Genomic DNA, 12391 nt, shown 5'->3' on the forward strand with positions numbered 1-12391 from the left:
GGTGCAGGCACAATATTGACAAAGTTTGTATGCCCATAAAGTGGGCCTCCACAGTTTAGGTTACTTGTGGAAAATACAGTTTTCCTTGCAACAAGAGAGGGATAGTTTTCCTTGCAACAGGAGATGGATCAACTTACCCAGTGGCCTTATCCCAGTCTCAATTAAACCAAAAATGTGTACACTGAAAAGATTAATACAACTGAAAGGTTAGTTGGGTGGATTAACAATTCCAAACACATTTCAGTTGCTATCAAACCTAACCCTATAACAGAATATATTTTAGTTCCTGCATTTCTACATGCCTGTAGATTAGGGCTGGGCGATATATAAAAAAAATTGATATCTGAATATTGTCAAAATGTTTACGATATTCAATATATATCTCGATATGTTTGTGTTTGAATTTAAACAATAAAAAAACATGATTTTCTTTCGCCCCCATTAGAAAACAAAAACAATTTAGATAGAACAGCTATAGTTACAAAGTACAAAACGTGTAGTGCAAATGTAAGCAGTTGCCATAACATGGTACTTGCAACTTGACAAAATGGACCTCACATGGAACAATTCATGCAGAGGTGACAGGACAAAAAGAGAGCAAAAGAGTGCCTGTGCGAGTGCAATTCTCAGTTTGTGCACATGCTCACAAAGAGCACAGCGTCAGTGTGTGTGTGTGTGTGTGTGTGAACACAGAGGAGAGCCAGACGATGTTCTTAAATCATTTTATATATATTTTTTTTTTATATTCGATATTCACGATTTTCAAATTTTACATTGTCGTCAAAATTATTGTGATATTATTGCTAATATTCTTTATACACCCTACTGTAGATAGATACAAAGTCACAAATCACAAAAGTGTGTCAACAGACTGCTCTGATTCCAAATTGAACAAAACAACCTCTGCTCAATGGCTCCGCCAAAAGCACTTCTGGAAATCTCTACCCGTGTACCTACTTCTGTTCTGGAAAAAAGGACAGTAGTTTAATACAATATATTAGATTTTCATCCCTCTACCCAACCTATTACATACAGTGCCCTCCAAAAGTATTGGAACAGTGAGGCCAATTCCTTTATTTTTGCTGTAGACTGAAAACATTTGGGCTTGACATCAAATAATGAACGTGAGACCAGAGATCAACGTTTCAGCTTTTATTTCCAGGTATTTACATCAGGATCTGATGCACAACTAAGAAAATATCACATTTTGTTTGAATCCACCCATTTGTCATGTGAGCAAAAGTATTGGAACAGATATACTTAAAACATATTTAAGTGAATAAGACTTAATATTTAGTTGCAAATCCTTTGCTTTCAATAACTGCAGCAAGTCTGTGACCCATTGACGTCACCAAACTTTTGCATTCTTCCTTTTTGATGCTTTCCCAGGCTTTCACTGCAGCCTCTTTCAGTTGTTGTTTGTTTTGTGGGGTTCCTCCCTTCAGTCTCCTCTTAAGCAGGTAAAATGCATGCTCTATAGGGTTTAAGTCTGGAGATTGACTTGGCCAGTCTAATACCTTCCATTTCTTGCCCCTGATGAACTCCTTTGTTGTTTTGGCAGTGTGTTTTGGGTCGTTATCTTGCTGCATGATGAAGGCTCTGCCAATCAGTTTGGTTGCATCTTTCCTTAAATTGGCAGACAAAATGTTTCTGTAGACTTCCGAGTTCATTTTGCTGCTGCCATCATGTGTTACATCCTCAATGAAGATTAATGAGCCCGTCCTAGAAGAAGCCATGCAAGCCCAAGCCATGACATTACCTCCACCGTGTTTCACAGATGAGCTTGTGTGTTTGGGATCATGAGCAGTTCCTTTCTTTCTCCAAACTTTAGCCTTTCCATCACTTTGGTAAAAGTTAATCTTTGTCTCATCAGTCCATAAAACTTTGTCCCAGAATTTTTGAGGTTCATCTCTGTACTTTTTGGCAAATTCCAGCCTGGCCTTCCTATTCTTCTTGCTAATGAGTGGTTTGCATCTTCTGGTGTAGCCCTTGTACTTTTGTTCATGAAGTCTTCTGCGAACAGTAGATAGTGATACCTTCACTCCTGCCATCTGGAGGTTGTTGCTGATCTCACTAACAGTTGTTTTAGGGTCTTTCTTTACAGCTCTCACAATGTTTCTGTCATCAACTGCTGATGTTTTCCTTGGTCTACCTGTTCGACGTCTGTTACTTAGTACACCAGTAGTTTTCTTCTTCTTCAGGACATTCCAAATGGTTGTACTGGCTATGGCCAATGTTTCTGCAATGGCTCTGATTGATTTTCCATCTTCTCTAAGACTCACAATTGCTTGTTTTTCACCCAAAGACAGCGCTCCGGTTTTCATGTTGTTTTCACCTCTGAATACAGTCTGCATAGACAAAACCTATCTTACCCAATCTGAACCTGAGTGTAGACATTCAGTGGTATTTATTGTTTGAATAATGTATGTAATAGGACACACCTGGGCAACAAAACACACCTGTCAGTCATATGTTCCAATACTTTTGCTCACGTGACAAATGGGTGGGTTCGAACAAAAAGGTGATATTTTCTAATTTGTGCATCAGATCCTGATGTAAATACCTGGAAATAAAAGCTGAAACGTTGATCTCTGGTTTCACATTCATCGTTTGATGTCAAGCCCAAATGTTTTCAGTCTACAGCAAAAATAAAGGAATTGGCCTCACTGTTCCAATACTTTTGGAGGGCACTGTATTAATTTGTATAGTTGACCACTCTGTGTATTATGTAAGTTTTATGGTTATAGTGTTCAATGTGGATATTTTGACCAATGATTTGTTCTTTAACTCATCAGTGAGACAGAGAAATTCCATTGAACAAAGAGATGCTCTACCTTGCTCTTTTGAAAGATTAACATTGAACAAGTGGTTCTGGGGATGTTTCCATGCATTTTATGTTCACTAGTAGATCAACAAAGACATCTTAATCTTCATTCAATTCCAAGTGATAGTGACTGTTGACCTGGCAACAAGAAGAGAGGATCATAATTCTTGATCAAAGGAGAAAGAAGGAAAGATGGATGCAGAAACATCAGGAAAAACACAATGAGAGATGGAAAGATAGACTAGGCTTGTGCCTAAAGTACGCAGTAGAGGCTGGCACAAACATAACAATCCACTGCACTCATACATACCTGCAGTTGAGTTTTCTGTTGTCCAGCATTGAGCCTCCACTGTTCCTGTCCAGACAAGGTATCTGGGCCTAGTTTAGGTCCTTGAAGCTCATCCAGAAGTGCCCCTCCCCCACCATGTCAACCTACAGACCTGGCTTAACTTATCAGGGGGGGGGAGGATTCCCCTAAAATCTGTTGCAGATCCAAGGTAATAGAAGTAAAATAGAAGTCATAATCCCCTATGACCAGATTTATAGGCTGAGCCAATGGAGTGGTGCAACAACAGATTATTCTTTGAGACTATTAAACAGATCGTGTGTACTGCCATAGAAATACCAGATATGAATGATGGTCTGTAGATGAAAATACAGTTTTATACACTTTTTTTTCAACATGCAACATGCAAATTCATATCTAAGTGAAACCATCCTCACTGCCTGAAGAGGATCAAGAGACCCATGAACAAGACTGTTGACTGAGGTTGCAAGATTCACATTACATTACATTTACAGCGACTGAGAAAAGAGAGCTTTACAAAAGGTGCATAGGTCAATGATTATAAACAACGAAAACATTGCAGGTAGCCAAATCATGAAGCATACACTATGAAAAGCAAATAAGTGCCAATGGGTAAAACCAGAAGAGCATGTAGTTAAACACATTTCAATTATATAACGTGATCCTCGAAAGTGCTAGAGTGTACCTGGAGGACAGCAAGCAACAATAATATAATTCACAGCGAGTACAAGTAGTTAAATCAGTTACAACTAACCAACAAGTGCAGCAAGCCCCTCAATAAGTGTCATTGTGTTCCTTGAGGAAATAAACTAACATCTGATCCAACAAATCTTTCTTAAGTACCGTTGTACTACCGGAACAAGTGTGTCTTTAGCCTTTTCTTGAAGGTGGTCTGCATGTGCTCACGGCCAGACTGTGCCTAACCCTACAATCCTGTTCCTTCCCTTATAACCCCAAATCTTTCATCCCTAACCCTGTAACCTATCCTTGCAACCCTAACCATACAACTATTATCATAGAACCCTACAATCCTATCTCTTCCCAAATAACCCTAACCAAAAAGATGACCCACCTACTCATGCAAAACAGAGCTACTGGCTTCTGTTTGTTTCACCATCCAGGACACACAGAACAACATGTCAGTCGAGCCAGTGACACGATATGTCTGGCTTGTGTCTGTCTGGTCTGTCCCTGTGTAATTACCCTCATCTCTCTGAAAGTGGTTGCATCCTGACATGCTTTGATGCTGTGTGGACTCAGCCTGGCAGCAGAACCTACCACATCAGAACCACTTCTGTCTCAGAACAGAGCCCAGACCTGGGAACCCACCCAGACACAAGCACACAACAAACAACCCTGCTAACATAAGTTTAGTCATGAAGAATGCATCCCAGGTCATTGTTGTGAACCCCGTCATTGCTTCAGCCTGTCTTCCTCTCGCTTTCTTCCTTTTATATTTATATTTTATTCATTTAGCAGACGCCCTTTTCCCCACTGTCCCTCCACGCCGGACTCCGTCCCGTGTAGTGTTGAGGACAAAGCAGAGCAGGGTGACAAAGCGGTCTGGCTCTACAGAGAGACGGCTCAGCTGGGGCATCAAACGCTTGCCTGATTACTATGGCTCACATTAACGGCACAGCTAAGTGTTTCCACAGCTTGAGGAAGCTATTTTAAAATCCCATACTTCTCACTGCCCTGACTGTTGTCTTAGGTGAACGGGGACAACAGGAAGTGATTTCATTCTTTTTAGTTGCCACTAATGGGTGGGTTAGCGGTTTACCAGGAACGAGAGAACCCCCTTTTACCCGTTACCCCCAACCCCCCACGACCCCCATTCCTTCCTTCCTCCATTGCTCTCTCTCCATACCTGCACTTTTATGCATCCCGAGGAACGTTGTCGGTTTACCTCACAGGAAGGGTTATACCGAAAACCTCGGGAAAGAATTTATGAGGCTTTTCAATTACTCAGAGATGGGCAGAATAAAAACACACATGCACCTTATACCCAGTAGTGAGGTGGTCTGACTGCACTCAGGGCTCTAGAAGACTTCCTCTTAGGCTCGAGGAAATTGTGAGAATGTATCTAGATCAGTGTTACTCATTGCGCGGCTCGCGAGCCTCCTTTGGCTTGCCAAGTTTTCATTTGTGGCTCACATGGCTCTCTATGAACAAACCTCTATTGGGAGCATGCAACAGCCGCAAATCGACTGTGTGGAGAATTTGAGCTGTCAGGACCTGCTTGGTCGTCGGTCTGCTAACGCTGGACCAGGTCGTCACCCAGAATCCAGTCTCCATGATGGCCAACAGCGAGTTTCCCGGTCCCATCCAACGTCTATAAAGCCGAACAATGGATTTTGGTGTTTCAAAACCCATTGACACTGTATGACTATGTTCTGCTCCTCTCTCCTACCAACCGTCTCTGGAGGAGGGGATCCCTCTCTGAATTGCTCCTCCCAAGGTTACTTCAATTTTTTCTCCGGTTGGGAGTTTTTCCTTGTCTTCGTTGAGGGTTTAGGTTGGTTGAGGGGCAGTTCTATGGGCGCATGTGAAGCCCTCTGTGACATGCTTGCGTGTAAAAAGGGCTATACAAATACATTTGATTTGATTTGACTGGAAGATGGCGGAGACGGGTTTTGTGGAAAGTCAACTCCTGCTAAAAGGTGTCTCTTCTATTGACTTTGTCCTATCATTGTGGCTCTCATGCAGGGCCGGCCCAAGCCTTTATGGGGCCTTAAGCTAAATTTATTTGGGGGCCCCTCGGTGTCGCTTATCGTTGCCGATAAAAAAATAATAATATGCATATTTTTACATAATACATTAAACTGTAATTGAATTTGCTCTTGGGGGCCCTCTGGTAGCCACAGGGGCCCTAAGCAGCCGCTTAGTTTGCTTATGCCTTGGGCCGGCTCTGCTCTCATGAAAAAAAAATAGTGAAGACCACTGATCTAGATGGAAAAAGGGATATAGGCAGTCGTGTAGTCAAAGGTTTATGGCAGAATACAAGGTACTGTAAAAAAGAATTAGGCTACCAGCCTCCACCAAACTGCATTAGGCTTGGCTTTGCTACCAGCCTCTACCAAACTGCATCAGGCTTGGCTTTGCTACCAGCCTCCACCAAACTGCATTAGGCTTGGCTTTGCTACCAGCCTCCACCAAACTGCATTAGGCTTGGCTTTGCTACCAGCCTCCACCAAACTGCATTAGGCTTGGCTCTGCTATGAGCCTGAGCCTCCTCCACTAATCGGGCTTGGTTCTGCTACCAGCCCTGTTCAATAAAAGCAAATCATTATTCAATCGCTGGTGTGTTACTGAACTCCTGAAACTGTAAATAAACAAAATGGGAGGAAACCAGAATGGTACATTATGTCAGACAATATTATATCTTTAACGTCCATTGGTGATGCCAACATTGCAACACATTTGTAACGTAAATATTTCCAAAAACCTTAAGGGGAACGTAAATCATTTTAATCTGTTTTTAGATCTTAGGTTTGGATGACCAGCAAGCTGAACAGTCTACCAATCTTTTCTTAAATCTCATGAATATTCAAGCCATCACACACAAATGAATGCATGTGCTACGTCAATAAAGAAGAATCAATTCAAAGAAAAAAAGGAAAATACTTTATTTTGCCCTTCCCTTTGTGGTTCCTTCCTTTATTATTTAGGGGCGCAGATGTCACTTTGACTCACATCAGTGGTTTGATTCTTTGCCATTTCTGCCCACAAGAAGTCATACCAGGAAGAAACACAGAGAAAGAGAGAGCGAGATAGAGAGAGAGAGAGAAAAAGAGAGAGAGAAAAAGAGAGAGAGAAAAAGAGAGAGAGAGAGAACATTTTTCTAGAGGCTACAACAACAGCTGAACCTTTCTTGTGGACTGGTCCACTTAAGGTCACGAGCGGGTGCAGCTTCTCTGACGCTCTCCCTCTATTTCTTGGACATTTGGTGGTGAGCATGAGAATGTTGTTTACCTCACCAGGCCATGTCTCTGGTCTTATCAGTATAGCTTCCTCCCCTTCTCATCCTCCCTCTCACCTTTTCCAACGACTCAGAAAATGAAGTTCTTGTCGGAGGGACATGTGGAGGCTTTGGATTTCACCAGCCTTGTGTCAATACGGATAATGAATTAGAGGAGACAAGGAAAGGAAACTACTGAAACTACTGAAGCCCAACTCTCATTTTGAAACATCTGTGAGTGACCTGCAACACTCGATATGATCACATCCAATAGATCTGTTAATAAACATGATCCCCATTCTGCTAACTGGCTGTAACAAGTTTTTTTTAAGAGATTATATAAAACCTAGAACTGTATCCCAGTTCTTCCTGTAAAGACAGGAAGTATTTGGTTTGAGCGTCCATGACTACACCATATAAAACATATCTTCAGATGAAGGACAGAATCATTTCAATCCCTTATCAAGGCACTGATGTCTATGAAAACATGTTCACCAAACAGTGGTTCAATCAATACTAAGATCATGGAGTTTAACCACAATCCAATATAATCAGTAACTTTGAATGCAGAATGGTAAGTTATTATATCATTTATCGTAGTAAAATAATCCAGAGATGAATGACAAAACCATTTATAGAGGCAGTTGCAGTGAAATAGAACTACCTACAAGTGGAGAGTGCACAGGCGTCTGAAGTAAGCAGAATTTCAAATAAGTTACAGTGGTCCAGACTCATTCAAAACCTGATCATAGCAATTGTGGGACCCTCCTGTGACAGAAACACGTGTGTGATTTTTTATTTCTTTTCACAAACAACTTGTTCAGGTCCTTTTCCTCCTCCATTACTGTGACGGTGACCACCCCTTTTAGGGCGTGGGTCAGACAGTGTGAAGAGGGCTATTGAGTTCATTTGGACAAACAGAATATTCTGCCATGTCAGTCTAAGGAAGAGAAAGTCCAGATATCCCATGGGCCAATGAATTAGGTACCCCCTCATTCAGCCTTACACAAGCATAATAAAACACATTAGTTACTTTACGTCACATGTATATTCCAAAATGTACATCTCTGCTCCTTGCAAATACAGCACTGTACAGGGTCTGACTGGCCGTCGGGAGAGTTAGGAGATTTCCCGAACGGCCGGTCAAACGGCCGCGGTATAATGGCCCCAAAAATGTATATAATAATAATAATACACGCTGTAACACATGGTCGTAACACAGCTTGATATATGGACTGTAACCGTGACTAAGCTAGAATGGGGAATATAGTAGTACCAGGGACTGGGACTGAGAAATGGCCCGGGACTTTGAAACGCAGACCAGGCCAGCTCGTATTCCCCATTCCAGCTTAGTCACTGTTACAGTCCGTATATCAAGTTGTGTTACTATGTTCACAAAGTCTGCTGTTTTGTTTGTTCTTCATAGAAACAGTCACATTTCGTATGTGTTCACTGTGCTCGGGGACTCTGGGGAAGTCTTTGCATCTACTAGATCAACAATGGTCTGTTGTTCATTTTTATGAGTTTGTTTTCCATATATATATTATACAATCAAGTCATCTAAGCCAAGCCAAAATGACCTGATGTAATGGTCGTAATGGTTTGGTTTGTCAGTGTAGCTCATGCTGGCCATAAATCATGACAGGCACAGTGAGTCAAACAATGGCAACATGCAACTTCTGTTCCTGCTAGTCAATGTAGCTCTCTCCTATCAGTACAATCCGCTCCCAAATGTCCTGGTATGGTGTGTGTGGACCAGGAAATAATAGTTCTTCAGGGACAATGTCATCGTGGAAATAGAAAAATACTTTCAAGCGTGACAACTGTGGGAACTGAGAGTTCTGTGGTGGACACAGTGATCATGTAATCTGTGTTTTCTTTCGTAGCCCAGTGATCATGTAACCTCTGCAGGCCCGTGTGATCAGTTATGAGCCAGTTGTAATTGCCCTTGTCCTGGGTTGGAACACTGTTTAATTTCACCAAATAAAACCCAGATTTTTAGTGTGGGGTATTTTAGAAACATGAGTGTAGAATTCAGGGATGGGTGTGTGTGAGAAGTCTGACATTTGACCCTGAACAGATAAGCTCCTCGACTCTTATTTCCATACTGCGGCTGTATCCCCCGGCCTGTGACAGGTGTATGAGGACCAGATCATCTCATTGTTGAGTGTGAATAATAGTTTGCTCCTGGCATGCTAAAGCAGAGCTAGAAAGTATCTACCACAGACAGGGGAAGAGACAGATATGCAGGCAGGCATTGGAAAAGCATACGAACAGGCAGGCAGGCAGGCAGGCAGAGACAGGGGGAAAAACAGATAGAGAACCAGACAGAGCTAGAGTAAAGACAGATAGAAAAGGCAGACAGACAGACAGGGGAAAAGATAGGTTGACAGGCAGGCAGGCAGGTTCAACATTTGTGTTTGCTCGCATAAGTATTTGCTGCGTTACAGTATTTACTTGTTTTGTGCACCTTGTCATTAAAGTCATATGAACTGGCACCCCTGGGGAAAGATATCTTTCAATTGGTCACAGACATAATTTCAATAATTTGACATAACGCGGAGGACACCAACAAAACTTGACCCAAGTGATTTCTTTCAATTTCAGTACTTTAATTCCCTTTATCAGTGAGACAGTATTCATCAGAGCTGTTGAGTCACAAACAAAGACAGACTAAAGAAATCACATATTACTGGCATAATGTCTGTGGAACATCAGATAGCAGGCTCTCGGAAAGGAGTTTTACAGTTAAATATACCCCAACCATCAACTTCACGCCCTTGGTATACAATGGGTTAAACCATTCTCATACATGTAGCTGGGTGCCAAAGATAAATGCTTGAATGAAGCAGAAAATGTACACATTAGGTATAGGCTTTCGGGAAATCGTCTAGGCTTGGCAGCATACACATTCACATGGATAGAGATGTACTGCAACTATTAAATAAGAACAACTGACCGTTGCCCTTGTGTAAACACACAAAGTCTAAGTCACACAGTAGGGTCATGACTGTGTTCTTTATTGGTTGATTGTTCCCTAGAGGCGAGGGATGCAGACTCACTGATGTTTGAATGTGAGAGATCCATCATAATGTTGGATTTACCACTCGCTTTCCCCTCTCGGCTTCAAAGGAACATTCCAGAAGCCAGAGGATCCTCCACATCAACTCACCTCTCCAGTTGGGCACTGTGCTACAGCAGGCATTGTAGAGGTGTTGTTAAGCCTTGGTTTTTTTCCTTGGCACTTGAGGTTAATCTCTATTACTCCCCTTTTTTCTCTATCTTGGAAGAAAATCAGTAATGGGAGAATTTTCTAGACTAAACTAAACTCCAAATATGCTAGCCAGGTCAGGAGACGGGTCTTTGTAACTTAGTCAATCCTCCGTCTAATTTATCTTTGTCTCTCTCTTCATCTATCTCACATAACAGCTGGCTTATACCAAGGGCTTTCTTCTATGCAGGGCTTGAGATAAAAACAAACAACCACAGGGGTTTGGCCAATCTAACTGCCCTACCCAGGGGTTGAAACGGGATCAGGATTGGGGCTGGGTCAGTTTAACTACTACTAAAGGGGGTAGACAACAAGACAGAAACTGTACAACAGGAAAGAAATAAATATAAAGACATGGTAAAACAAGAGGATTGTTCTATTGCTTTGAAAAACACACACACACACAAAAGGACACCAACGGCAGCGTTCAAAGTGCTCCTTAACCCTTTGGTTCTGGTTTTCCACATTCTCTAGACAAACACTCTTATAGGAATATACCTCACTGCCATGTTAAGTGACATTGTGGTTCATGAACCAATGACAGATATTGTTGCTTCAGATTCATTCTTCAGATTTTACTTCATTCTAGCCACCAGTAATCTTTTTTTTGTGTGCAGAGGGTTGTGTTTGTTTGTTTTCACTAGGGAATGCCACATTTCTCCTTTTTGGATCCGTGTTTTGGGAGATGGGTACAGCACATTTGGTCTTCTCTGAGCACATGTGGAGGAGAGGGCTTGGTGAAACGTCTGCGAGCGGCACCGTGTGACGACTGACGGACCAGAACCCCGGCTCGGTAGGCTAGCGCAGCCAGGCACAAGACACAGATTTTGGACCGTGATGGTCAATGTTTGGGCGAATTCTGTGCACGGCGAATGTATCACAGGACGTTCATCGTGGTCTGGGTGACCTAATTGTGGATTGTGGAACGGAGCCTTCACATCTCTTTCTGCCTGGAATTCAGTAGTAGAGCTTCAGAAGACGGGTTTAGAAACGTACACGGTGCTTATACTCTCGACATCGATAATAAGCGGATCGAGATACAGTGAGTGTTTTTATGTCTGCGAGATCTCTGTGCTAAGCTGAAGAGACATCCTCAAAGCGAATAAAACAATATCAAAAAACTGAATTCACCACAAAAAGGTGTTGAAGCCAGTGCTACATCTACTGTTCAGGGCCTCAGCTGAAAAGAAAGCCCTTTCTTTCCTCTTAGACCCTTTGCAATGTATATTTGGCCTACTTCTAGCAGAGCAGTGGTTGGTCGGTCAGCAGCTCGGTCACTCAGGAGAGACACGAGAACAAAGCGTTTATGTTCGTGTGCATGCGAAGAGGCTCTACAGAGACCTGTGTGACGGACGTGCGCTTGACCAACCCTAGGGCACAGCCAAAGCCATTAGAGAAGGCATATTAGACACACCATCAATATGTACACAACACGCGCAAACACACAGTCAGTTTAAGGTTGAAATCACAGTATGTAAATATCCCATCCATTTTTTTCCTCTACAGACCTAAACACCCCTCCCCCCCTCCACACTCCTAACCCCCACCCCCTCCACACTCCTAACCCCCACCCCTTCACCCACCCCTTCTCTCGCCTCCTTCCTTACACCCCCTCCCCCCCACCCCCTCCCGCCACCCCCCTTTTGCTCCTCCGCTGTCTCTCTGACAGATCGGCTGACTAGAAAGGGATGTTGTTATACAGTAGAACCATGACTTCCCCCGATGCCCTGTCGCCCCAGGCAACCCTACAGGCTGATCCAGGCTCTCCTGGGGCAGGGGCGGGGCCTAGAACTTGGTGCTGTGGCTGAAGCTGTCAGACAGGATGATGTTCTTGTAGAAGTTGTCGGAGCGCACAGAGCAGTAACCTTTGACCTTGTCGATGACCTGGTGCACGGGCAAAATGGAGGAGGAGGAAGATGAGGAGGAGGAAGGCTCCACCTCTGAGGAGGAAGAGCAGGAGGAGACACACTTAGGGGTTGTCTGATTGGAGTAGCCTTTACCTGACCAATAGGAAGAGAGACACACACAGAC

At 42.9% G+C, this 12391-nt stretch overlaps 1 protein-coding gene across 7 annotated transcripts in view; it reads right to left on the reverse strand.

The window, feature by feature from the left end:
• Window positions 1–11994: 11994 nt before the first annotated feature.
• The window catches only part of adgrg6 (adhesion G protein-coupled receptor G6), a 48317-nt gene continuing 47920 nt past the window's right edge, over window positions 11995–12391 (reverse strand). For 4 of the 7 annotated variants that reach the window (XM_047021434.1, XM_047021438.1, XM_047021440.1 and 1 more), the window contains one exon: window positions 11995–12360. In XM_047021434.1, the coding sequence (XP_046877390.1) occupies window positions 12146–12360 (215 nt within the window). In that variant the 3' untranslated portion in view covers window positions 11995–12145. The remainder of the gene's footprint in view (window positions 12361–12391) is intronic. The other 3 variants (XM_047021435.1, XM_047021437.1, XM_047021436.1) reach the window with 3 other exon arrangements.

Source organism: Hypomesus transpacificus, chromosome 6 (genome assembly GCF_021917145.1).
Source record: "Hypomesus transpacificus isolate Combined female chromosome 6, fHypTra1, whole genome shotgun sequence".
Classification (NCBI taxonomy): domain Eukaryota; kingdom Metazoa; phylum Chordata; class Actinopteri; order Osmeriformes; family Osmeridae; genus Hypomesus; species Hypomesus transpacificus.